Source organism: Nesoenas mayeri (assembly GCF_963082525.1).
Source record: "Nesoenas mayeri genome assembly, chromosome: 1".
NCBI lineage: Eukaryota > Metazoa > Chordata > Aves > Columbiformes > Columbidae > Nesoenas > Nesoenas mayeri.
The window spans coordinates 61,981,193-62,008,098 of NC_137541.1; the positions used below are offsets into that span (position 1 = coordinate 61,981,193).

General features: G+C 45.1%; 1 protein-coding gene across 1 annotated transcript; it reads right to left on the minus strand.

The window, feature by feature from the left end:
- Positions 1–1,804: 1,804 nt before the first annotated feature.
- On the minus strand, positions 1,805–26,906 carry ATP6V0A4 (ATPase H+ transporting V0 subunit a4; the record flags this gene model as incomplete). The annotated part of the gene is made up of 20 exons (XM_080363560.1): positions 1,805–1,898; positions 2,989–3,160; positions 5,155–5,272; positions 6,198–6,332; positions 8,167–8,274; positions 9,887–10,103; positions 11,047–11,165; positions 12,849–12,942; positions 13,411–13,568; positions 13,863–14,002; positions 14,773–14,923; positions 15,922–16,134; positions 17,542–17,635; positions 21,832–21,914; positions 22,511–22,637; positions 23,637–23,731; positions 24,127–24,252; positions 25,248–25,342; positions 26,207–26,285; positions 26,790–26,906. The coding sequence occupies 20 exons, from the start codon at positions 26,904–26,906 to the stop codon at positions 1,805–1,807; spliced, it is 2,535 nt and encodes an 844-aa protein (XP_080219686.1).

Here is a 26,906-nt window from a genome sequence, read left to right on the forward strand (position 1 = left end):
AAATGTTTAAATCACTGTTTGGTGTAGCAAACAACAGACCACCTTGTCACCTGCAGTGTTCACAGGATAACTTGTTTTTCTTGCTTAAAATGTAAACCTCAGACAAAAAGCAAAACACCAAGAAGCTCTAAAAGGAGGAAGTATTCTGTGTCAGGTAATCAACTTCTCAATTACATTGCAATCACAGGGAATGGTGCAATAAAGATAAAACGTATGTTTGTGCAGAAAATCCACCCACTGTTTCATAAAGTGTTTGGTAATGCATCACACCAGTTTGGCCTTTCTTCTGCAAGACAGCTTTTCTCCTGAATGGAAACAGACAAAATAGGCTGGAAGGAAGAAACAAAGGTGATGTGCACACGCTGAGCAACCATGAGACCAACTGTATTCATATCCGTGCATTTTTCATCTGTGCCATAGGCTACTCATGCCTGAAGAACCGGTGGCATGAAGCCACACATGGGTCACAGACACGCTCCTGTGCTCACCTTTTCTCTGCTCTAGCTATGGCTTCAAACCCAAGCTGTTAAAAGGGAAAAATGCTTGTGGCTCAGTTGGCAACTGGTGCCTGACACCAGTGTGGCTTCTTGAGACCACAAGGGAAGGGAGGAACAGCTGCTTTGCCCAGGGCTGTGTTTTCTCCCTGGTCACTGCAGCAGGAAGGTGACTCTCAAGCTTGACTACTGCAGACTCGTGGCCCAAGATGACTGTTCCACTGTGTGTCCTGCTGGGAACACACTCTTGTGGGTTTCTTTGGTGGAGCTGAATGCCAGAGGTGTGAAGTTTGAAAACAGGGCTTGTTTCGTCACACCACATGGAAGGAAGCACTGTCACTTCCAAATCCATTGATGTGCTGTGTTGCGATTTTTACATCCTCCATGATTAAAAAAATAGCCTGTTGCAATTAACACTATTCAGTTTGAAAGATAAGCAATTCATGAATATTTAGGAAAGTTCACAGTACATCAATACTTCAAATTCATCGCAACTGTTTTGATTCCTCTCTTCTTCCTGTTCGTTAGGTATTAGCATTTCTACACTCTCTGCTTTAACAACCTGCCTTGAAAAAATACAGCACAAGGGGAGTCTCCAATGAGAAACAAGTCAATAGAGAGAAATAAATTGGTTGCCAGTGTGGAAACTGGCACACTCTTTTGTTTACATAGCTCAAAACTAACACTTCTGTTAAGTGATGACGTGTGCAAACATCTATAATCCACTGCTGTCAAGCCCTGGAGCAAATCAGATAAAAAGAGGGTCGTTGTAGCGAAGCATGTAGAAAATTGCTAGCCTGCAATATGATCTATCTTTGAGCTGGTTTGCATTGTGTGCTAAATGAAGGGTTGCAATTTTATAAGGGACTTAATCGTTGTCATATGACCAATCACAGCTTGAAACAACAGACGAAACATATTTTCCTTGGAAAAGAATATGCCACAAAGGCAAGGCAGTAAGTGGACCAAAACATATGCGAGTGGATTATTAACAACAAATTTAATTCAAAAAGGTGTGTCTCCACTTTCAGCCAAGCTGTAAGCAGCTGACCCGATCAGATGCTGAGGACCAGGTACTTGGCAAAGACATCAGAGGAGACACTCAACCAGGGGTCCAGCCAGCCTGGTCGGTGTAGCTCTCAACTCACAGAGCAGTACGTGTGAACACAGCTAGGACATTTTCAACTACAGCTTCTCTCCTTTCAAGGGCCACATCCCATTCTGTTTCATCCCATACATCTCACTCTGTGGGTGACCAGTCACAAGGAAATAGAGCCCAGTCTCAGAAGCAAAGTAGCGATGCACCAGCTTCACTCGTCTGCAGTGCCATCGATGATACGCTTGAAGGAGAACGGAGAAAATTTGTACCCAGCTCCCACGTAGAACTTGTTCTGGAACTCCACCCTGGGAAGGAGAAGAGGAGGGCATTGGTGTTGCCAACGAGCAGGACCTATGGCCAGCTGAGAGGCTGAAACATGGCACCCACAGACACGAGGCAGTGGCCTCTAAGCCAGGAACACAGGCTCCTTCTGGAGCCAGTGGTGATGTCTCAGCCCAGGGAGTGACCCAGCATGCATTCTGCTTTGACTTTCCATCAGTCAGCCTGGAAATGCTCCTTGTGAGGACGGTCGGCAGGACCTTGCCTACCTGCCGAACTGCTTCTAGCAGTTTTGACAGCTGGAATAACTGTCTGCTGGTTGCACACTCTGGTGGGAGATGGACGCCTCCTTCTCCCTGCACGACGACAAACAACTGCACCCCAGTTTTCCTGGGCAGCATTTGTGATTTGTGGTGGGATGTTACATCGTGGAAAATGCCACATCTTGAGTGCTCAGGCAGGATGCCAAGTTACAGTGGTGGTGAGGGGTGATTTGTTACCTTGGTCTTGCTTTACATATTAGCCTGATGGTGCATCCGCCCTGCTGTCCTTGCCTGGACTGATGCCTAGTTAAGGCAGACACAAGCTAACTTAAAACTGGTTTGCCACAAATCCAAAACAACCTGGAGCTCAACCTGGGCCAATGGCACAAGGGCTCACCCCGGTTTTCAGCAGGTTTTCGGAGCCCTAGCTGAACGGTTGCTGCAGGAGGTAGTCCTCAGATGGCTTGTTTGATGGTCACCCTGTGTGGGATACACCACCAGTGGTGTGGCTATGCCTTCAGGCCTTACCATGCAGGTCAAGGTGGCCTTGGCAGCTCTGCATGTTTACCAGGGCAGAGCTGCAGGTTGCCATTTGCCACATGTGCTCACAGGCCCTACAGGCTCAGGAGGACAGGCAGGTTGCTCCATGGAGCAGCTCAGAGATGGAGCAGGGAGCTTTGACCTCCCTTTGGAGGAGTCTCCCTCACTTCATTTGCCTAGGGAGACTGATGTCCTAATACATAGGTACTAGCACAATATGTCTAATGCAAACTGGCTGTTGTCATCTGTTTCCACAGTCTGACCCCTCCCCAAAGACCTCTTTGGGAAAAGCTCCTAAAGACACACCACCTACCAGTGCAGACGCAATGCGTGCAGAAAGGCTGAGAGCCCCTCCATGACAAGCAGGATGGCTACTGTCAGCACTGCAAAGGCTGCGAAGATGATGAAGATGATGATGAGGCCCACCCAGCTGCTGTTGTTTAACCCGTTGTGCATCACCATGCTCCAGAGCACCTCTGACAGTTCTGCAAAGGAAATAAAGGGAAACCAGTGCTGAGCAACAGCTGCGTACAGACAGAGCACAGTCTGGCAGCTCACCCATTTTTCCCAGTTAGATGAGTTGACCTAGGAAAAAATGTACATGACAGTAATCAGGTACGTGATAGTAAAACGTATATGACAGTAATCACGTATGGCCGCTCTGTCCCTTCCTGATGACTGGGGAAGGAAAGTGGATGCAGATTGTTTTCCATGGCTCCTCTTCACAGTGTCAGAAGCTGATGGTGTTGTTTTGCCTTGTCTTTGCACCCCAAGTCCATGCAAGCACACCACCAAGACTGCTGTTACCCTGGCATGATGCAGTTACCAGTTTAATTTGCACCTCTTTAACATGGGAGATAGGCAGTATGTGGAGCCTTCTAGGACTGCCTGCTGCTAAATCCCAGTGAACACAATCAATTCACATAGTCAATACATGTGTAAATTAGGTTACAAGCTCTGCTGTTTGATGCCAAGACCCACAGGAGATATGTAATTCCCATTAGTAAGTTATAATTAAATAAATGATAATTTCTATATAAATGTATATATTATTAATAAATTACATCTATTTGTAATTCTCTAAACTGCTGCTCTTAGGGTGTCACAGAGAAGCTGTGGTGGGAAAAAGAAAAAAAAGAACAATTGTTTGGTCCTGCCCAAGGCAGGCTGTATTAGTGTTCAGGTTGCTTGCATGCTGTGAAAGGTTTTTTTTTTACCTGCACAGGTGTATATCAATGTTCACAGCATGGGTATATCTCCATCTATAACAAGAACATATTCCTAACTTACTACCCCAGGAGAGATTCAGGACTGAGCAATTTTCCTCTTGTGATACAGGAAAATCAAGGACTTAGCTCAGCTCTCCTCCATCCAGATGCTCCAGCCACCAGTTCAGCCAAGCATTGGTCTTTGAACCATATTCAGATCTAATGACCTGTTACTTTAGGTGACAACAGATGTAAGAGATCCCTTGTAACTACTGCCCTTGGGAAAAACACTCCTGTCAATTCCAGTTTGTAAGGCTGCCAAGGAATACAGTGTTTTTTCCAGGCAGAATTCTGACAGAATACACAAGATGGCCCTTACCTAAGCTTTTTAGTTGGTTTATTTTATTTAGATACCTGTCCTCCATGTAAAGCTGATGAGCATCAGCTTCCAGTCAACACCTGCTAAGCTAATTTCTGTGCCAAGAAGTACAGTTCACCCCTGTCAATCCATGGCGTGGCCTGCCTTTTGTTTTCCTATTTTGTGAGCCCAGTTCTTTAGGTCAGGCACAACTCCTAGCCAGAGGCAGTACAGCAATACTAATAAAAAACATTTCAGAAAAATTAGAGTCATTGAAAATCTGAAACATCAGCCTGAGGCAATTTCTAGTATTTGAACATTTGTTTTTATCTTAAATCAAGACAAAATACATTGAAATGCTGTACTTTTCTCATGGAATGTGAGGTTCCACTAAAGGCTGCTGGGAAAAATCCCAGTGAAAATGACAAATTCCAGGAGTTCTTGAACACAAACCTTTTTCTCCTTTGCTGAACCAAATAAAAATAACTGTTTCAAGTCATTTTGACATTCACCTGCACACTCTAAGGCGATAGCAAGTGCCTCTGTAGAAATGAAGCTATGATTCCTATGCTGCCTTTACCTCTATGAACTGGACTACCCATCTGGGCTGCACCTCCCACCATACCACACCCCATAAGGACTATTCCAGAGGGGTGGGAAAGGGGCCCCAGCCAGTAAATGCAGCCAGGAGCTGCTTGCTAGACAGCTGCCAGGGGTCACCACTGGAAACTGAGGTGGACACTGCAAAATCCTTGGACTGATCTGACCTGAAGCAAAACATTGCAAGACACAAACATCCACAAGGGCAATTTTGATTTCATGGAGAAATTCAAAACAATAACCAAATGCCAGCAGAGGACGTGATGGGCATGGAGCTGCTGGTGAGGTAAATAACAGGTGGTAAATCACTCACGTGCATGGGCTAAGCTCAGTGCCCAGAGGCGCAAGTAGGACGCTGTGTTGGAGATGCATCCAAGGCAGTATTCAATGGTATGGATGGCCTGGTGAACAAATATGTCTCCAAAATTGAACTGAAACAACATGAAACCGAACACATTTTGTTAGTTCTTGGCTCAGAGTTTTCTGGTTAACAAGGCAACACTCCACCAAAGGCTTTTCATAGTCCTCCCTTTTCCTTGATATGTCCTGAGCAGCACACAGACAGTTCCCAGATAAAAGGACTGCTTTGAAAATTGTCAGTTCTCTATGATTTTCCCAGTTCTCTACAATTCCCATGAAAAGAAAATGTTCATGAACCACCTCTTATTCCAGCCTTATGATTTCAAATCTGAAATAAGATGGCAATCCAGTTGCTACCTGTCTTTGTGATTTCTTGTAGAGGCAGAAATTCTTATATAAAAGAGAGTTTTTCAGACTATCTCCCTATTGGCTTATGCATTTTGGGAGGTATCACTGAATAAGCATATCTTGTAAGACTCTGAAGATTCCCTGTGTCCAGGAACAGTCAGCCATATCCTCACTCAATATTGTTGGTACTCCCAGCTGCTACAAACACTTTGATCACTTTAATTGTGTTGCTGCATACTGTAGAAGGCTTTGACAATACCTGCCACCAACACTACAGGTTGCCAACTTTTCAATGCTCCTTTGCAATTTAAAGAAAGGAAACCTCACTGACTCTTGGGGAAGGCTTGACCTTCTCCAGGTGTAATGTGGAAGTGAAACAACGCCCCTGGGGAAAAAAAAGCTTGACGTTTGTGGAAGCCTGATGTTTGTAAGAATGCCTGCCATCACAAGGTAAAACTAAAGGAAAAATTTAGAGGAATTATGTGAAAATTCAAAGCTTACTCTGCTTGGAAAAACAAACTATTGCAAGAGTATGTCTTGGTATCTTGCTAAAAAGAAGGGCTGGCAACTCTGCAAAAGCCTTCTCCTTGACTTTGTGTCTTCTACTATTGTGTCTGTCTGAATAATTTTCTGCCCACATCTTCTTACCTCTTCATCATCATCCCCATGTCCTCCATGGTTACCACTGTTGTCTCCCTGGGAAGCTTTCTTGGAGTGATTGATCTCTGGGACATCTACTTCATTTTCACCTCCTGGGTTTCCTGAGACAGCTTGAGACTGAACCTTTCAGGAACAAAATGTAACATGTCTTTTATGTCATGCTACAGGTTGACACCAAAATGAATCTGACCATAGCACAGAACTGCATCAACTGCCTCATGATGGGTAACAGGAAGGACCATATAATGAGTATGAGGACAATTTCAATGATAGTCAATCACCATGAACCACAGAAACTGAGTAGTCCTGCCAAATGGCTAATAATACTTAAATATTTTCCATACTAGAGCATTTCCCACTCATTCCAACTACTTTGGAGCTAGTTTCTACTCTCACAATGCCCTCTTTATAGCCACCATGACAAGAGTGATCACTTTTGAGAAATGAGAAAACTGAGGCACATTAAAGCTGATGAGCAAAATTAGATGGGTGCAAATCAGAGGAATTAGCACCTAGTGAAAGGGAAATGGAGCCTGAAAGGATCAGGTGACTTAATGAGGGTCACACAGTTCCTGGGATACAGACAGAAATACAATTCAGATCTCTTGATTCATTCTAAATTGACAAAAACCTCATAATAACCCATCTTCTCTCTGTAATTATTCTTTACGGAGCTTTTCTAGAGGCCTGAACAACCTGATATGAGCCTCACTCCAGAAATGACAGCACAGCATAAGAACAGCTGTACATTATATGCCTATTATATGGCATAACTGAATACAGACCTCACAGCTCTTGCCAAGTTTTGTCCTGTCACTCTTTATAGCTTCCAGCAGGTTTCATGGGCAAGGTCTCATGATAACATATTGTTTCCTACTGCAGCAGTAATCATTGTCACACTCACTTTGTCTTTGCTTTACCTGAATGTCAGCATAGAGAGCAGACTTTGTTGCAAACATATAAATCTGGGTAAATGTAAGATGTGATCAGACAGCTAACATATGAAAATTAGGAACAGAAATACAGGGGCATAATAGGAGGTGGGGAAAAGCTGTCAGATGTTACTAGCATAAAAGCAGGAGATGGAGTCAGCCATGTCAAGTATTCATCCAAATCCCAGAAGAATGACAAAATAAGAAATTACAGCACAGAGGAAGGGCTGCAAAGGTCTCCCAGGGATCTGGCTTTCAGTTATAGGTCAGAAGTGACTGGGTTGGAAAAGGTCATGCAACACAACCAGCATCTCTTTTTTCAAATGGAAACATCTGTGCTCTATAAAAGGTACTCCAGGCACTAACTCCAACTATAAAGAGAAGTAAATCCTGACAGACAAGTAAAGTCGTGTTAGTGTAATAAAGGAGAGAATTAATGAACAACTGGGAAATTGTAGCTGCCGCAGTTACACGCTAGAGAGCTGGGCAAACCACAGAGCCCATGGGAAGGCAGGCTCCATTAATATGAAGGCAATCACTTAGGGAAGAAAGCATGCAACAGCTTTTAAATCAAGCCTCTCCTACAAGCAGTGTTGATCTCTCCAAGGGAGGAGCATCACAGGTGCCTCATTCCTACAGAGCAGACAAACAGTGGTTAGTGGTGCCTGTGGGCCAGGAACTGAGTCCTTTGCCCTGTTTTGGCTTTACCAGCACTTCAGTCTTTCTAAACCTTCTCTGGTTTTGGATACAACACTTGAAAGAGATCAGTGTCAGCCTAACTCCTCTCTCAACAAATAGGGTATGGCCTTGTGAGCAAAGCTCCTGCTTCCTGTTGAGATGGCTCAGCCAAATGTCCATACACATGCTCTCTTTGCATGTGTGATAAAGTACAGTTTGAAATCACTGGAGAAACTCTGAGATCGGAGAAAAGCAGATCTAGATCTCTGCAAACAGTTTTTGGCATCTGTCTCCTCAGCTTTGCCTCTGCTGTACTGAACACTTCTTGCCTGACCCACATCCCTTACCATGCGCTGTGCTTTCTGGTGGTTGGCTCGGAGGATGAAAGGTTTAATTAGGAGCATCCAGGGAACAGCAATCAGAGCAAATATGACCAAGAAACTCTGCACTTCTTTCTAAAAGACAAAACAAGAAGACCAAAAAGTTACTTCCTTTAGCCAACTACACTTATGGTTAGAAACCTGATTCTATACTTGTGTCTGATGATGTTTGTTTTGTTTTGGGTTTGGTTGGTTGTTTTGTACAACAGATATACTTTCTGTACTGGTTGAGTCTCCTCTGCTTGTAATGACATGAAAATAAATGTATGCTGCTTAAGGCTCCAGAAAGCACTGCCAGCTAGGGATGGTTGGAGACTCTGAGATGAAAGGCTTTCATGTTGGAAAGGGCTTATTTGCCAAAACCCAATGTTACTGTCTTGAACCTGTATCTCCGTTGTTCCAAGTCAGTGTCCTAACTGCTGGGTGAGCCAGTCAGTCTGCCTGGCTTGAGTCAAAGTAGAAATGCTACAGTAAGAGCCAAGTCATTCATGTCTTCCCCTGGAAAGCAGGGAATCCAGGATTTGCTCTACATTTACAATTCCAGAAGGGAACTGAATCCCCATTGTTTAGGTCTGATAACACAATATAAGGTGTTCTTGTTGCAGTATACCACCCCTCTTGCTGTCCTGATGTAACTGTGCTTTAAGAAAAACAAACTAACAAAACACCAAGGTACACCTTTTGCATTTTTCTAAAGCTGACACAGATCTCTAATCACCTTATGGTTGGTCTCATACAATCTTTGCATTCAGACTAACCAGATGGGTGGCACAGACAGTTGCTGGTTGGGTAAGGTGACAGAAATATGAGAAAAAAATTACCATCTTGGAAAGGCTTTGGGATGTTATAGAGCAAAACGTGAATCTAGTGAGTTTTTGAAGGCTGGGAAAACTGTGTTTTCCAAAACTCCCCTGCAGCCTTAACACAGTTACTTGGAACTGCTTGAGGCTCTCTACTAACTGAACCACCAGCCGCCCTAAAACCAAGCTCACATTGAAGTGCCAGACTGTGCGACTGTATAGATTGTAGACACAAACATGTGGCTGGAGGCAGTATTTGCTTGCAGATTGTTCATTGATGCTGCTGACGTAAAATCAAGCAAGAAAAACATAATCCATGTTCTGAGCAAATAGATAGACATGACTTTAAAAGATGTTTTCTCTTAGGGGAAATTTTTTAGCTTTTTTTTAAAAAATGTTTTGGTTTTAGGTCAACTCCCCAAAGGAGATATTTCAGACAAAAAGCTGCCAGAAGATCCTCTAGCTACTTCTGGTTTTTAGCTGAAAATTGTTTCCAAATTTGCCAAAGAAGAAACTATCAAGGAAAGGAGAGGAATGCTTTGTCTCTAGCATGCTAGCATCATGCCAAGACTTCAGGATAGCACATCTGCAATACCCAGCTTTGCATCTCTAATCACCCTTCTTCCTTTTTTTTCCCAAAATGTATCTTAAATTGCATTATCATTCTTGTGAAGATGATGCTAAGGATGAGGTTTCCTCTGCATCACTGATTGATAGCTTCTCTGTCCTACCTGCCACCACAAATGCCAGAAGAAGAAACTTCTCTTATGTGACTGGCACTTGTGATTGAGTTTCTGAGCCTGTTTCCCATATTTATGCCCACCATCCACAACACCCACTGTGAATCCAAAACCAGCTACAGTGGATTTAAGCTGCTTGATCCATACCTGATGCAGATATAACGGAGCATTTGAAGTGTCACTGTAATTGAACAGAAACATATTGATGAAGTGGATGAGGATGCTTGGTGCACTCTGGGAGGAGTAGACATCAAAATGACACCATTTGAAAATAATCATGAAGACCAGGTAACCAAAAAGAGAGATAATAAAAATCATCTCTGGAATGAACTGAAGGACAATGTTTATGTATTTCTTGAAGTATCTGGAAAGAAACAGGAAAAATAACTACAATTTATACACTAGGTATTAACTTAAAGTTGGACCCAAGTATGGTAGTACTGTACACTACTTGGAGTTTGCAAAATAATAAGAAATATACAAATATCACTAGCCAAGAAAGAATTCTGTAATTGCAGTCTTTAGCAATGAACGCCATTATGTAAATACAAAAGTTTTGTCATCCTGACTCTCTTCAGGTTTTTGTACGTGAGCCACCAGTATCTCAGCACCTCAAAAAATTACTACATTGAAATAAAAGCCAATTTTCAGAAGTGGCTGATTTACAAAGTTACGCATTACATGCTAAGGAAGGTCAGAATCAGTTCTGTAGGGGCAGTTCTCCTCTCTGTCATCTGCAAACACTTTCTGTACTGTCACTACACTCCTTCTAGATTTGAAGAGTCTCTCAAGACAGTAGTTTCAGCCTCTCCACTCTAACACCATTTCTGATTTTGTGTTGCAAAATACAGAGGGAGAGTTATAGAGACGCACACCCACAGATCCTGACCAAAGGCCCACTAATCAGGTGAAACACACACATAGAAACTGTGCAAGATTTCTGTGTGCTTTGGATTAGTGCAGAAGAGTTTGTCTTTCAAGACAAAAGTTATCAATAGCGAGAGGTGCTATATATTTTTAATTTAGTGTACTTCAGCATTTCTGCAGAATCAAGAACATAAGAGAGAAAAAAAGAAGGCTTATCCAAGAGAATATCTGCAACGCAATGGGTATCAATCTGGTCTTCAGACTCAGCACTCTGTACCAACAGTGGTGTGAACCAGTCAGTGTATGGGGCATTTCTACTCGCCTTGGAGAAAAGGCAAAGTTCATGTAATCGGTCCAAGATACGAGGATTTCTCTGAATGAAGGACACTACAGATGAGGACTTGTGTGCTGCAGCAACGGGCTTGGCAAAACATACTTACATGTGGTTGAAGAGACTGAGTATCACCCCAAAAATCATGTGCACAATCCCTACGACAACTGACATCTTCATTTTGTAGGAGTTCAGGAAAGTCAGCTTGTTCGATGCAATGTTCCAGATCTTTGAGGAAAGAAGCAGAGACAGAAGAAGAACGTTTTCATGTGTGTGCTCAATAACAGATTTGTGGAAGTTGTTGCTTTGATGCCAATAAATTACTTCTACTGGTTCTAGTAAGAACATAACAAGTAACAGAAATATAGATGTTCCTTATAATACTTTTCACTCTGCCAAGCTTCTCATCTATAAGGTATAAAGTATTGCTCTCATTTAACAGAGGAAACAACAGGAACTTAAAATGATGCACTGACTTTTCTTCAGTCCTCCAGAACTGATGCAAAGGATGGCAGCAAAACCTAGACATTTTCAGTGTCATTCCTTGCCCCCAGGCTGAGTCATCTCCTTTAGCACAGGTGGAAAGACATGGGAAAATCCCTTGTGCCGACACAGAAATTTGTTCCGCCTTCATCAGAGAAGTGCCAAGGGCAGAGCATATTAAAACTTTTTGTTTGAACAAAAATCCAGCTCACTCCATCTCTTTGGTCATGGAGGTCAGATCATCTCCTGCCTCTCTGCAGTAGCTTTTCGGTTGTGTTAAGACAGTAACCATATACTTCTTCTCAGTCCTGCCCTTTTTATGCTACAGAGCTCCAGGGTTCCTTCTCTTTTCGTCTAAAACTTCCTAGATCCCAAAGTCTTCTGACCCCAAAGATGGTAAGTAGATACATCTTTTCAGATATTAAGTATAGTATCTGCACAGAAAGAAGGGAAAATGAGATTATTTGGAAGGCAAAACATTAGCTTGTGTGACTTTGTTCAAGATGCTTTGCCTCTTCTATGGCTATGGAAGAGCCTGCCTAGCCTTCTCGGTTCAAGGTGACTTTTTCTTCCAAGATGTACCTCAGCCATCCTGCCAGGACTTGCAAAATGCAAAGAGCCTTCCACCCTTCTGGGCAGCTGACATAGATAATTTCCACAGAGAGAGTCACAAGGGGGCTGGTGCTTTCCAGCCCACCCCTTCCCTGCCAGCACTGGTTCAGCTAATTCCTCCCTCCCAGCCAGGGGCCCCAGACCCTGGAGCAAGCAGCAGCCAGGGTGGAAGAGAGGCTAGCCTGGGTTAGTCTAAATTTAGGATGGTTTGGGGCAATGTACAGAAAATTAATTTTCCTCTGTCGTGACTTCTTGAGCTGCACTGACTGTGTCCTGGGCAGAGCATTAGAGGCTGGTTTGTGAAAAACTTCCTACAAGGTCAACCTCTCTGCAAACCAAGGGAAGCCACTTTTTATTTGTGTGAGCAACTGAAATTACAGTGCATCCAGCAGGACAGAGGTTATTTGGCTGATATGAAGACTGAAATAGGAAAGTTTGATGTTACCAACTGCATTTCAATACGTGATAAAGAGAGAACAACGGCAAGAAAAGGGAAATAGGACACAGAAGAAAATGTAAGTAAGGAAACTTGAGTCCAGCAGCCTGGTGACAGAGCAGAGGCTGCACCACAAGACCACTCCTCCAGTGAAATCAGTTCCTTCCTGCTTACCATTTTGCTGCTGCCTGTGCAAAACTGTCAGCAATGTATATCTGTGATTGCTAAAGAAAAGCATCACAACTACTATCTAAAGAACAGGCAAAGAGCAAGAAGATAGCACAGCTTTTCAGGAGAGAGAGCAGGGAACTCCTGGTGTACCTGATAGACAGAAACAGGACTGAAATACAAATTATCTTAGAGCAATTTAATTTAATTACCGGATCTATTCCAAATGGATATGGATTTCCAGAGTAGACTCCGGGGACTGCCGGATCCAACTGCAGCACCGTATTGTCATGAAGTACGTCATTACTAAAAGAGAAAAGGGAATTGACCTTAACAGCTTAATCTCACGGCATAGACCTACAGTATATTTACGTGATACGTGCTGAGGGCTACCCCATGATATCTGTCACCAGCTCCAGTCTTTCTGTGAACTGTTATCCTGTGTGTGTGTGTGTGTGTGTGTGTGCACGTGTGTGTATAAATGGGTCCTACACAATGGCACTGAATAATTCTCTATGCATCAGTCCTGGACACCTGCAGATTTTTATGCACATCAGATCCTGAACAAATAGGCGTGTTCCCGGGGACTCTGCATTTCCATTTCAATAGTGAGTTTGTCTGTGTGTGTCAGACAAAACCTCTGATTCATTCATGACTGCATCCACAGCAGGGAGTTCTTCCATTCCCCACACAGGCAGTTGCTGTGCCTTTCTTTCAAAGCCTACATGCTCCATTCAGTGTATTTTCAGTTCTTTCCTACATTTAGCTACTTACTTCCAAGTGCTATTTTTAAACATGGGGTTGATACGCCATGAAGAGCCAAAGATGTTGAATGATTTGGAGAAGCAGTCATTGTAGATGAAGCCAGTGTACATGGAGAATATGCCCATGAGCAGGATCAGGTAGCGCCCGCTGAAAAAGGTGTTCCAGATCTGCAGGGAGAGAAGCCAGTGCCAGTGATCAAAGTACCTGCAGTCCCACCAAATGGTGGGCATCAGCCAACAGGAGACATGATTGTACCAATCTATGTATATACCATTATTCATAGGAAACTCCAGGTCCCTTGGGCCCATAGATGTCTCTGTGTAGAAGCAGGCAGAATTACTTGCCAAATCTGTGCCTCATGAGCATCTTCGAAGCAACTGCACTCAGATGTCCCTTTTATCAAATGGGGATGATGAGCCTTTTCCTATGCTCATGGGGTGCACCAGCTCCCTGGTACTCACCTCATTAGCGCTTTTCTGGGCCAGAAGGTTTTTCTCGTTAATGACCATCCAGAGGGCAAAGCCCAGCATGATGGCGCCGTGGCCACAATCCCCAAACATCACCGCAAACAAGAAGGGGAATGTAATGATAGTGTATGGAGCTGCAGGAAGGAAAGGACAAGAAGCTGAGCTCTTCCTAAACAAAAAGGTGTCAGCAGAGCAGCAGTCCACCCCATCAGACAATTCTTCACAGCTGCTGCCCTTAAAGGCCTCCACAATCCCTCCCCTACTCACCTGACAGTAAGATATAGTGCAGAACTGGCTTTATCACCAGAAATATTCTCTAATTGTATGACCTGCATCTTTCTTGCAATTTTAGCTTTCATTTCATGTGTCACCATAATGAACACCATGTGCAGACAATTGCATTCTGTTTTGCAACAGAATAATGTATTTGAAGTTTGTTATCATGTTTCTCAGCCTCAACAATCTGAGTTCATGCAATCCTTTCCCACGGGCCTCCATTTTTAGGTTTCTGTTCATTTCTCAGTGGTCTCTTTGAGATTTGCTACCATTGTTTCACACTTTTCTCAGGTACTTCAGGCCTTTTTTTTGCCTCAGACTATAAACTCAACTTATATTTGCGTTATGAGCTTAGGTCTTTCCTCAGAGCTGCCACCTCACCATTTGTTCCCATCCCGTGTTTGCGTAGTTCATTATTCCTGTCACAATTAATCATTGAAAACCAACAGCTGAATTCTTTGCCTGAGAAAAGCCATGCCTATCTATCAAACAATATCAATTTTACCAGAAGAAAATACGATTCAGATTTCTAAATCAACAATGAGCACATATTTTAGGATAGTGATGGAGCTCAAAGGCTTTACTTTGGCTCTAGCAAGCCAGGTGTAGGTAGTTCAGTGTTTCTCACCTGGGTTCATCTCTCTGTAGTTGCCCACACCGTATGCATCCACGATGTTCTGAAATCCAGCCGTGAACTTGTTGGTCCTGTTGAAGGTGGGTGGTGCCATCTTGGTGTGTACAGCAGTCAGGATAGGGGTCATAGCAGAGCCACTGCGTTCCTGCAAACCCAGTGACAAGGACAGACACAGTCAGGGTGGATAGCAGAGAAGAATCAGTCCCAAAGCACCATGGTCTGTGTCCACACATGCACAGGCAGCAACATGAAAGCTGGACTCAAGAGTGTTGTATCTCAACCCTTTTTCTGATATACAGATTTTTCCGTTTTCTGTGTGTCCTACTTTTCAGTGGGATAGGTTTGATTTTCTTTATAGTAGCTGACAGAGTGCTGTGTTTTGGAGTTGGTATGAGAGTAATGTTGACAACACACTGATGTTTTAGTTGTTGCTATGCAGTCAAGGATTTTTTGGCTCCTCATACTGCCCCACCAATGAGCAGGATCAGAGTGCACAAAAGGTTGCCAGGAGACACAACCAGGACAGCTGACCCAACCTGACCAAAGGGTTATTCCATACTGTATGGGATCATACCCAGTGTAAAAGCTGGAGGAAGAAGGAAGGGGAAGATAGCTGATGTGATGGCATTCTTCCCAAGTGACCATTAGGTGTCATGGAGCCCAGCTTTCCTGGAGATGGCTGAACACCTGCCTGCCCATGGGAAGTGGTGAATTAATTCCTTGTTTTGTTTTGCTTGTGTTTGTGGCTTTTGCTTTACCTATTAAACTGTCTTTATCTCAACCCATGAGTTTTCTCACTTTTTCCTTTCTGATTTTCTCCCCTAACCCACCAGAGGAGAGTGAGTGAGTGGCTGTGTGGTGCTCAGTTGCCAGCTGGGGTTAAACCATGACACTGTGCTATTGATTTGTTCAGGAAAAGCTGCCAGCACTGCTGACTCCTGTGGGTCGATCACAAACGTGCTAAGATTTAATGCTGACCTTAAACTCCACGAGGCCAAGTGATCATGTGACAATCTCAACTTTAATTAAAATAGAAAAGGAAGCCCAGCATTATGGTAACAGACAGAAATCTGAACATATGCTCAACACATAAACAATTCAGTTTGGGTGAGAGCTTCAAGGACTCAAAATGTTTGTCCTTACCATTCCCTGATGGAGAGCTTTTTTTATCCGGCCAGTGTCAGCCACTGGGAACCAGATCTCTGCAATGACGCATTGCTGGGTGACATCAATGTTACAGCAATTCAGCATGTGGTAGATGGCCTTCATTTTCTTCACCTTGATCCTCCAGGACCACAAGCTCGCTGCTGCCTCATGCAGCAGTCGCTGGCGGTGGGACTCAGTTTGGGTTATCACCTGTAAGCACAGCACAGGCAGCACTAGAGATAGGAAGAGATAGGTGGCATAGTCGATTCAGCAGTTACTTGGCAGGTGGAATAGTGTTGCAGAAAGGGAGCGATTCGTATAAATGTGTGGGCAGTCCTGGAGGACAGTGTGTGCAGGTCTGGGCACAGCAACATGTGACAACAGGTACATGATGCTGTTCACTAAGGACTCTGCCTGCATGGCCCTGAGCCACTGTAACTGTAGAGGAGGCCATCAGAAGTGACACCGCTGTGGGATTGTCTCATTACCCAGTAGCCTACAGACTGGTCACATCTCACCATGTGCCCCAAACCTGCCATCTCCTGTAGGCATCTGCATGCCACAAACTTGAGGTACATCACATCCATGAGCGTGCCTGCCCTACCGGAGCTACAGCTCATGGCCCTGGTGGGACTTCCATGCATCCTGTGGCCATCACAGTGCTGCTACATAAGAGATGGAGATAACACGTTGGGAAGATAACCTGTGTGGCCTACAAGTGCTGAAGAAGCCTAGCTGCCCACGATGCTCAGGACTGAAGGCAGTTTGGGAGCAGACTTGCGTGCAGGCTTGGCAGTCACAGGCATCCACAGAGGGGGTGACAGCAGGATGTCAATTGCAAGATGGGCCACCGCAGGCAAACAGGGTATCTATTCCTTCCTGCCTTGGGACATGCTGACTGTCATGTGTGACAATACAAAGGTGACAGGCAGGAGCCCCTCCAAAAGGTGTGCTGATACAGTATATGGATATACAAGCTACCAAGCACCCATAGCAACTGAAATCATAAATTTCAACCATGTGTTAAATGTTGAGGTAAAGAGGTTAGAGACTTGCTCTTCTATAACAGCAGTCTTGGCTTTCCAGTGCTAGTGTGACAAGCACCCCACAATTTCCTTGGTAAAGGGAATCTAATTTAAATATAAAGAATATTTAAAGTCCTCTCTGAGCCTAGTATAGTTGAACTGCACTTGTGATTGAACAGCTTTGCAAACTGCCAATGGAAACCATGCTGTAAGAGCTAGATGAAACCATTTTGGACAATGTGCAATTTGCTTACAATACTTGCAGCCTGCTGGTGACTTTAGATCCCACCCTGTTCCCTCATATCATAAGGTCTAAACCTCCAACCACTGCACAGCCAACAGCAGCAAGTAGTTTTTGAGGCCCTCACGTGGAAGGCTGTCCCTCAGCATCTCCTGTGGGGTGTAAATGAGCAGAGCAGAACACAGCCACTGGCCTCCACAACTGGTGGAGGGACAACTCCTGGGCTGGTGGCTTCATCCCCAGCCAGCTCTGCACAACCAGGTCTCACGGCCACAGGGTTTCAGACAGGACAAACACCTGGGCAGGTCCCACTTGCAGGGTTCAGACCCCAGTAAAGCCACTGGCACTTACTGTGTTTAAATCCTCGATCCTCGTGTTGACTCCATCAAGCATTTCTCGGCGCTCAGTGGCAGACTCTGGACAGGGATAGACTGTGGTACGAAATCTGGTCTCAGTAAGAGAAAAGTGAGAAATACCATTTATTTGACTGAGTTTTTCTTCCTCTGGACTCTTCCCAGATGAAAGGCAGGGAAACAAGCCTTTATTCTTTACCCGGTAGTATACACTTGTTACATATTACAAAAGTGTGCCTAGTCTCCCAGAAAGGTCCACAAAGGCACGTTTATTAATATCTCTTAATGAGAAAAAGGATCCCTTCACCCGTTCTAGCTAAAAAAAACCCCACAGCACTACAAGGCATGTCATATTGTACAATGGTCAGCACTAATATGCAGGCACCTCCCTTATGCCCACAAGCCGCTCGAATTGCTAAGAGTCACCAAAAAAAAACCACAACTCACCACCACCCTGGCAAAGGCATCACCGATAGCACGGTAGCCAACAGATGGCCCTCTTGCACTGAGGCTGGAAAATACCACGTCCCTGTCCCTGCACTACCCTCTCACAGGCACTGGGGGAGGGCATCGGCTAAGCTACTGCTGCACTGCAAACAGCCTTGGTGCTGCAGGCTGTGTAAGTAAATAACCCTGTGAGGGGAGGGGGGTGGAAAGCCCCAAAACCCACGAAAACCACCCACGAGTGTATTTCCAGGATAAAACAAAAGGAGGATGACTACACAGCCAGCTCTTGGCTTCTGGTCCATCTGTTCGGCTAGACAGCTTGGGAGTGAGGGAAGGATGAAACACCTGAGTGTTATCTGTTACGTCCACTTAGATGTGGCCATGTCAGTATAAATGCTTTTATAAACTTACCCCCGAGGCTGTATTTGTGAGGTCCAACTGGTCTGTTCAGTGTGGTGTAATAATGTGGGATTCTAATATGTAAGTGAAGGTCTTATGTCCATGCAGGTGGTGTACAATGCTTTGTCTATAGCATGCAACGACCTTCTCCATCATGGCTGCCAGTTCATACTAGTTTAAAGCTGTTTACACTAGCACAGCACACCGCAGTGTTGTAAAGCCACTATATGAACCCAATACCACCCGTTAGAAATAAATTAGTTGCATGTCTCTCTGAAAAGTGCAAAGCTACCTGTCCTGCCTGCAAAACAGGTCCCAGAGTATACTTCATGCATGAAGAGCAGGCACAAGGAGTTCCCAGTGGGACCTCGCAGGTCACAAGGTGCAATGCTGCAAGGCTCTGCACCTACAAGCTTTGACTGAGCTGAGGTGCTGCAGCAACTAAAATCAGCAGAGATCTCTCCATTTTTTTTCTACTGGGTTTGTTCAGTACTGTCTAGCACTTGTGCCAGCCCTGCCACTTCAAGGGCATTGTAAATGTCATCCTCCAATATTGCCCCAATAGGTCTGCAGGAAGAGGTCCCTCCTCTTTATGGAATGGAGATCTTCTGCCCACCTAAGGCAACAAGATTCTACCATCCTGCCATGGCGTTATGCTGAGTTAGGGTTGCGGAAGAGCTGCCTTTCTGCACGTGGGACGAATTAAAAGAAGATGTAACAGGGTCATAGGGGCCTATCCCTGTTTAGGAGACAAAAAGATGCATGCTCTGTATACAGATAAGCATCATGTCCTGGCTTTGTCTGAGCACAGAATATATCACCACCTGCTCTCCAAAATCAGTTCCAGCACACACACAAGTGAGGACAGTTACAAATTGAGAAAAACACAGAGTGGTTTCCTAGCGATCAGCCCAGAGCTGTGTGTAATGACAGCACGTGCTCTTCAGCTAAACTTTCCTTTCCAGAATTGAATCTCTCCTCGCTCAACACCTGATATTCATTTCCAAAGGTTATTCACCCTACCTAATTATTTCCATCTTCTTATTCTTCACAACTCTTAGTTCATCTTTAATAAGGATTTTTAATCAAACTTGAAAGCTTATTCCTCCATGCTTTACAGTTCCCCTGTTTCCAATAACGTTATTGCAGCAGTGTTGCTTTGATCTTTTAACAGCCATTTTGCATAGTGAGTATCAGCTTTGCCCTCATGGCACAGACATCTCTGAAAGCTCCAGGAGAATTCAGCAGGGAATCCTTATATTGATAAACCCAGTTTAGTATTCACATTAGCACTGAGGCAGCCACAAGAAAAGGAGGAAAAGAAAAATTCTTACATTTTCCTCCTTCCTGCTCCCTCTACACCTTTCACTAATAAATTTGTGCACGGACTTAATGCTCATGAAATTGGCAGACTAATGTTACCAATTAGAGTCAAGCTGGGACTACAAGCGTAACCTGAGGCACACTGCTCTGCAAACAAATCTTAGCCTGCCTTGCAGGAGACTGGCTTATACCAGTCGCATGATTTTTTGCAGGATATTTACTTGTCATGAATGATGACTTAGTGCTAAGCTGAAATGTCCTGCTGGGGCTGGAATGACACTGCCATCTGCTTTTAGGTATAGTTAACCCTGCCTTGAAGATGGACCAGGCCAAGATTTGAGAAAGAGGAAGAAAAGACAGAAAGGATGATTTTAAGTGTAGCCTGATTAGCTGGCAATAAACAAAAAACAGTGCACTAGCACTCTGAAGGACATCCTGTAAATTTATCTTAGGTAAGTATGTTTTACTTCAGTTACAAAGACTGAGAGAAACCAGTCTAAGTTCTTTTCTATGAACCTACCACCACATCCATGCCACTAGCTCACTGCACATCCTGGCACATCTGCTCACACTTCCAGTGCTGCCTGGCCCCATGCTCCAAGCTGCACCCCACTGCAGAAGGTCGTGCCTCTAGTTTGGATGATTCTGGGTTCAATAATGAAAATGCTGTCAGGCATTTCATTGCCTGTTCTTTTACTCCCACCCCACAAAAAACGTACTGGGCAGGGAATTTACAGTGCTGCAGGGGAAAAAGAAACAACTCCAAAATGAAGTGCCTGCAGCACTCTGGGCAACCCCAGCCAATTCAAAATGTATGGCCTGGCAACTTGCAAGGCCATCGACACAGGGGAAAATGCAACGGGAAGCATTCACCAGCAGCAACTGCTCATGAGTGCAGAGGAAAAGGCTACTGAACAGGCAAAGGAAATGGGAAATAAGCAGGAAAGAGGAAATAAGCAGGAAATTGGAAATAAGCAGGGAATCGTAATCCAGAGAGGCTCACTGAAAGCTTGGAGACCTCTGGCACCAGCAGTCTGATCCTGCGCAGATGGCAAAACTCCCTCCATCTCTGAGGTTCAGGATCAGAAATTGGAGGCCAAGAGCTGGGACTCTTCCCCCCAGCTGTCCATGCTCTCCTGGCTGCTTCATAGAGAGAGATGCCCACCTCAGGAGGGCTGAATTGCTCTCATGATGAGCACTGCCCTCCACTGCCTCTAGAAAGCATCTTGGAGGACCCCATTTCTAATGCAGGAATTGCTGACGAATCCCCAGGGGTCTGTCGCTTCATGGGACCCAAGTCACTTCTCCCAGCTGGATGAATGGTCTTCCTGCTTTTATTCTGATTAAAGGCAGGATGTAAGGAAAGACCTGCCCTGAGTGCACATGTCAGGTAGGAGCAATTGCTCACCCCCTCCCTGTGACCTTCTGTACCCTGCAGGGCACTTGGCTGGCCCCGCTTGGCCTCCGTGTTGTGCCTGAAATGGATTCAGTGACAGCAGACAGATCCCCTCATCAAATCTGATTTACACTGCAACAAAGCCCATCAGTCATCAGTGTTATGAAAGAGTAACAAAATATGCAACCTGAATTATCTTTTCAAGATGCTTAGCAGGGTGGAAACAAGTCAGGCTGCAGGAAGCTTTCATTTCTCTTCTGGGCTCTGTCTCTGATTACAGATATTGCCCAAAGGCCTTGGGAAAGGTTTGAATAAACTACAACATCAACTTTTTTATGTAGAAATGGAGGAAGTCTTGAGAGCAGGTCGGGTATTACCACATTCCTAGTGCCTACTTTAGGGCCCCTGATTTTCAGGAGAAGGATGCTGAGTACTTCTTAAAAAACCATCCCCTTTAAAATGTCCCAAGTTAAAAACCTGGCAACTGAAGCTCCCAAGATTTCTGAGTCACTTTGGAAAATTTAGGATCTCAATTTCCAAGTGCCAAGGTGATGGACATCTTTCATTATTAGGAGCAGCAGAGCTGAGGAGAGGAAGGGAGCTCCATGGCAGAGCTGACAGCTGGAGAGCTTGAGATCTGATCTCTAGCTCCAAACTCAGCCAGCCTGGGCTGACAGGTAAACATTTCTACAGAAGGCTGGTTTGCCCAGCAGCCTGCCTTACCCTTCACAAATCTTCTTGATTTTTTGTTTCAGCTGCTCTCCTTGATAGAAGATAATGAACATGTTCTTCTTCACCTCTTCTCTCTGCAATGCAGTTCAAGCAGAATTTAACACACTTAGAGCAAAGAATCAGGTGCAGAAAATGTAGGGTTTTTTTTTTATCAGTGTCTCCACTGGATTGTTTTTTTCTCCCAGTCCCCGTTTTTCAGCAGCAATGTTTTCCCTAGATGCTGCTTCAGGGACCAGGTGCAGGCAGCAGAACTGGCTTATGGGGGAAAGAGCGATGCGGAGCAGAGAAGTCAGGGACAGGGGTTCTGCTGGGGCACAGGGTTCACCCCAGAGGCACCAAGGGAAATCAACACTCCATGGCGTGCCAAGGGTGAGGACAGCCACAGCCCACCTCCCGGTGGTCCCTGTAACACAGCCACCCTGCTGGGGCTCACATCCACCTAGACCAAGCAGGAAAAACAAGCCACCTCAATAACAGGCAAAAGGGGAAAGCAACGTCCCAAAATCTTCTCCCATCCTCAAACTTCTCCACCTTTCTTCTACAGGCTGCCTTCAGACACCCAGCTTTGGTGAGGCAGCCATTGACGCAGCACAGCCAGGGCACCAATTTGGTTTCTGCAGGTCACAAACATGCACAAGGAGAAGGGTGAAACAAAAACAGGTGTACTTACTGTCACAGGGTCCTCCAGGGGGGTGTCAATTTCAGTGTATCTCAAGTAGATGTTTCCCCTGCAAGCTCGCCACAGCAAACGCTCAAAGAGTAACATCCGTTCCCTCTTTATTACCCCTGCTGTGAATCTGAGCAGAGTTAAAAGATAAATAAATGACAAGCCCATTCCAACTCTTTTAGGACCTGTAACACACAGGGCTCTGCTGCTGCTGTAGGCACTCATAGGGAAGACCTCCTTGCTCAAGCTTCAATCTACTGACTTCATCCTGTTGTTCTTTCTTTAAAACACTGTAAGTCCTCCACAGATCAACAGAAGAAAAGGAGAAGAGACAATTCTGGCTAGAAATGGAGGAACAGAGAGATGCTTAAAGTTGCACAAAAGCAGGCAGCAGTTTTTTAGTGGTGGTTCATCTTTACTCCCTCCTATTTTTCTTTCCCCAGGAAGCACTGGACTGCACCTTTGAAGGGCACCACAACATGCTGCTAAACCCACCAAAGAAAGCCCTCTGCAGGCATATGCTTTGCTAATACCAGATTTGAACTGGACTTTAGAAATACCACCATAAGCAGCTAAAACCACCAGTCTGGGAGAACACCATCAGTGAGTTTAACCACCCAGAGCTGATTTAAACACAAGGGAAAGCCATTTGAGTCTATACTGGCTGCTGAATTACCATCAGCATTATGCCCAGCAGTGTTTCTGTTCCCCTAACTCTCAACTTTAGTGCCACTTTCTATTGCAAACAAAGTCCAGTGGAAGCAAATCCCATGGCGTTTTGCTGTGCTTAGACAGCCATCCCTGAGGAGCCGGCTGGTAGCCAGCTGCCTGAGTCCAGAAACCACCAGAAAGATGTCATAAGATAACAATTTCCAGTCAATACCTACTAAAAGCTCACTGGAATTGGTGGACTGGAAGTAAAAGTCCATTTGTCCCACTGACCCATAACCTGACCACAGTTTTGATGAGAACTTCAGAGGACAGTCACGCTTTCACCTTCACTAAACAACTACGCTGAACAGGCTGGCAAAAAACCTCTGCTAAGAAGCTGAAGGAAGTGTAGTAGTGTCACAGAGAGACAGGGCAGATGGGAAGCCTGGCCACACTGAGGGCCGTCACCAATACACACCCCAGCTTGGCAGCTGCAGGGGCAGGAGTGCTTCTCAGCTCCAGCAGTCCAGAGGTGTCTTCACTGAAGAAATCATCTGGCAGATTCGTTTCTGCCTGGAAAACATTCATTTTAAAAACTGTCCAGCATTGCCAGTTTGAAAACTATTTTCACATTTTTCTCCTGACCTTTTTTTCCCCCAAAGGTAGCTTTCCACAGAGATTTAGATGAAAGAGGAGGAAAAAAAGGTAAACCATATCTTGTCAACTGAAGAGCATAAAACCCACTTTCAAAGAGACCTGGGAACCGGGTTCTTGAGTCCCATGGACTCATGGAACAATGCAGGCTCCAAAGAGACTGAAGTGCTTCTGCAAATGTATCTTACTGATTTATGGTAAAAGACTGCTGGGTTTTGATTTAAAATCAATAACAGCAACACATACTGAAGGAAAATGTCAGTATTTTTAAGAACCTTCCATATCTCTATTGGGAGAGTAAAGAGGCCTCTCACCTCAAAGAAGTCCTGAGTTTTCTTCAGAAGATGTTTGAGTTCCATCAGTTCAAGGAAGTTCTGCTTCAGCATTTGCTGGTTATGGTTGGTTTCCACCAGCTCAGCTCCAAGTTTCTCCAGCACTGCCTGTTTAGGGTCCAAGCACATGCAGGAAAACTCTGAAGCAGATCAATGGTCCTTTACCAAGCTGATACCAAATTTCAAAAAACAGATGATTTTTTTTTTTTTTTTTTTTTCAAGGAGGAAATAAAGAAATATCCAATGTGTGCATTCATTAACACTGAGTCCATTAACACATCAATGCTGACACCTCATTTTCCCATTGCCACAGTCCCTACTGGGTGTTTTGCCCTCTTCTAGCATTAGAAACCGAATTCAACTGACCTAAAGCCATGCAGGTGAGTGAGTGCCTGGTGTGAGTGCCTCAGCCTGTCTTAGCACTTCTGTGGTTCCTCGTGGGACATCTCAAGCCCCAGGTGGACTGGCTGTCAGCCTATTAACCACAAAAGGAGCCTACAACAAGGCCATCAGCTTAGTTTCATTAGCCATAAGCCAAAAATTAGGTGAGAATGTGGACTCAGGAGCACACCAAGGAATCACCTCGCACATGAATCTGAAGCCCTTGGAGAGCACAATTTTCCTTCCTAGTCATTTACATGTGCAGCATTTAAAAGTGACCCAGTCTATAAATCTAATTTCCAAAAGCAAGGCACAAATATTTGTGTCGGGCCACAACATTACTGTATCACAACCATACTCCCACCAGGACAGAAAGCCCTGGGATTTTTCCGCAATGTAGTCAGTTCTAACATCAGCTCTCCTGTTTAATCACCAAAAACCTTGTCATTCTCACCTACAGGTTGGCGAGAAAGGGGTTTTGTGGGAGCTATGTTGGATCAGAGCTTTCACAGGGGATGTTAAAAAGACGGGGCTCCTTTAGGAACATGCAACAAGACCAGCCTTAACCTAACTGCCGACACAGCAACCTGGGGAGCACCTTCCAGGCAGGGAGAGTTGTGCCAGCCTCACTTCGTCCTTCTTTGCTGGGGAGGGCTGTATCGAGCATGGTACCCAGTGGACACCCCCTTCCCTCTCTCCTTGTCCTGCTCCAAATTCTGTACCTCCAAATCAATCATTTCCCGAGGCAGGGGCGTCTCTGGGTACTTTTCTAGTTCGACTATCTCAACATTGCCTTCCACCTCATTTTCCAGAAAACCTGAAAGTAAAGGACACAGACATCTTTATACAGGGGTCATCCCTGAAGCATCATCCCAGTCACCAGCAGTTGCTAAAACCCCTGTCAGGACATCTGACAAGGGGCAGTGATATACAAGTGCCATCATCCCAGTGCATATAAACAGCCATCAAGAACTGAATGCCTAGCACCCTCCTTTCTCCATGAGGATGATGTTTCTCCCAAACTTGTCGTAGCCGCTCCCACCCCCATGCCCTGGACAGCCCTCCGGCCTGCAGCCAGCATGGCACCCCCTTGCTTGGGGCAGCAAGCAAGGCACGCAGCAAGCTCAGGCTTCACTTCTCCACTCAAGCCATGGCAGGTGCTGTCACAGTGGCTCTGGTGGGCACTGGTGTCATGGTGGGGCGAGCGCAGAGCTCACAGGACACACATCCATGGGACACAAGGTGCCACGAGCTCCACTGCTTGGGTTTTAAGGGACACAAGGTGCCACGAGCTCCGCTGCTTAGGTTTTAAGGCTTTGTCCCCAGGCTGAAGTCTTTGGCCACAGGAAGCGTATGCCAAGGGCTAGTGCATGGGGGTTACAGTCAGGTTATCCGGATTAGCCTCCTGCCCAGCCCCAGATTTATCCTGTGATTTCATATAAGCTAATTGTCCTCCTTTCAGTTCAGTTAACCATTTTCAAAACAGGAGCAGCAAATTATTGCCCATATGGGGCAAAGCAGTCATTAGCTGACACATGCAAAACATTTCCAGGGGCTCAGATGAAAACATCACCATTTTGCCACTAATTCTGCTCCACAGTGTGAGAGCACTTAACAAAGAAATAAATCCCATGCCACCAGTTGGCAGGAAGCCGATTGCATTTGATAGGCATTTACTTACGCAGGATCCTCTCCAAGGATTCGCACCTTCTCACTTCTTTCACAAACTTTCTCTGGAAGCTGCTCACATTCACATTCAGCTAAAAACAGGAGGGAAAACAAGCCTGAGGCTGGAGGCTGTATGCTGCTGTGCTCAGTTTTAACATCAGCAGAGACTGAACGCCTTTGGTGCAGATGGCCGACACTGCTGCATCTTACAGACTCCTAGAGGCAGGACAATACCATATGTTTCCTTAGGACCAAGGATATTGTGGCCTTACCAGGCTCATTTCCACCCAGCTTTCCTGTGGCAGCAGGAGTCAGTCATAGATGGACTCTCATGGAGAGACTCCACTTTCTCGGGGTTGGAGGGAATCATCCTAAGGTTGTGCATAGAGTGTGCAGAGCACTGGAAAGGGACTCAGGAGCAGGTTGGGTCTCAGCATGGTGACTGGCTTTCAGATCAGCTTTGGGGAAGTCTCATTCTCTCTACGGGCTTTTTGACCACCCTGCAGGTGGACCTTCCCCATGTACTTTGCAGGAAGGACAAGCACAACCCAGGGCACACCTCCCACAGCTCAATGTGCCGGCTGGGCCCTACTCACATCTCTGAACTGGACCAGACCCAGCTCCCCAAGCTCAGCCACGCAGCAGTAGGCAGCCTCCACTTGCAGGAAGAGCTGCATCAGGCTCATCTCCTCGCTCCGGAAGACCGAGGACAT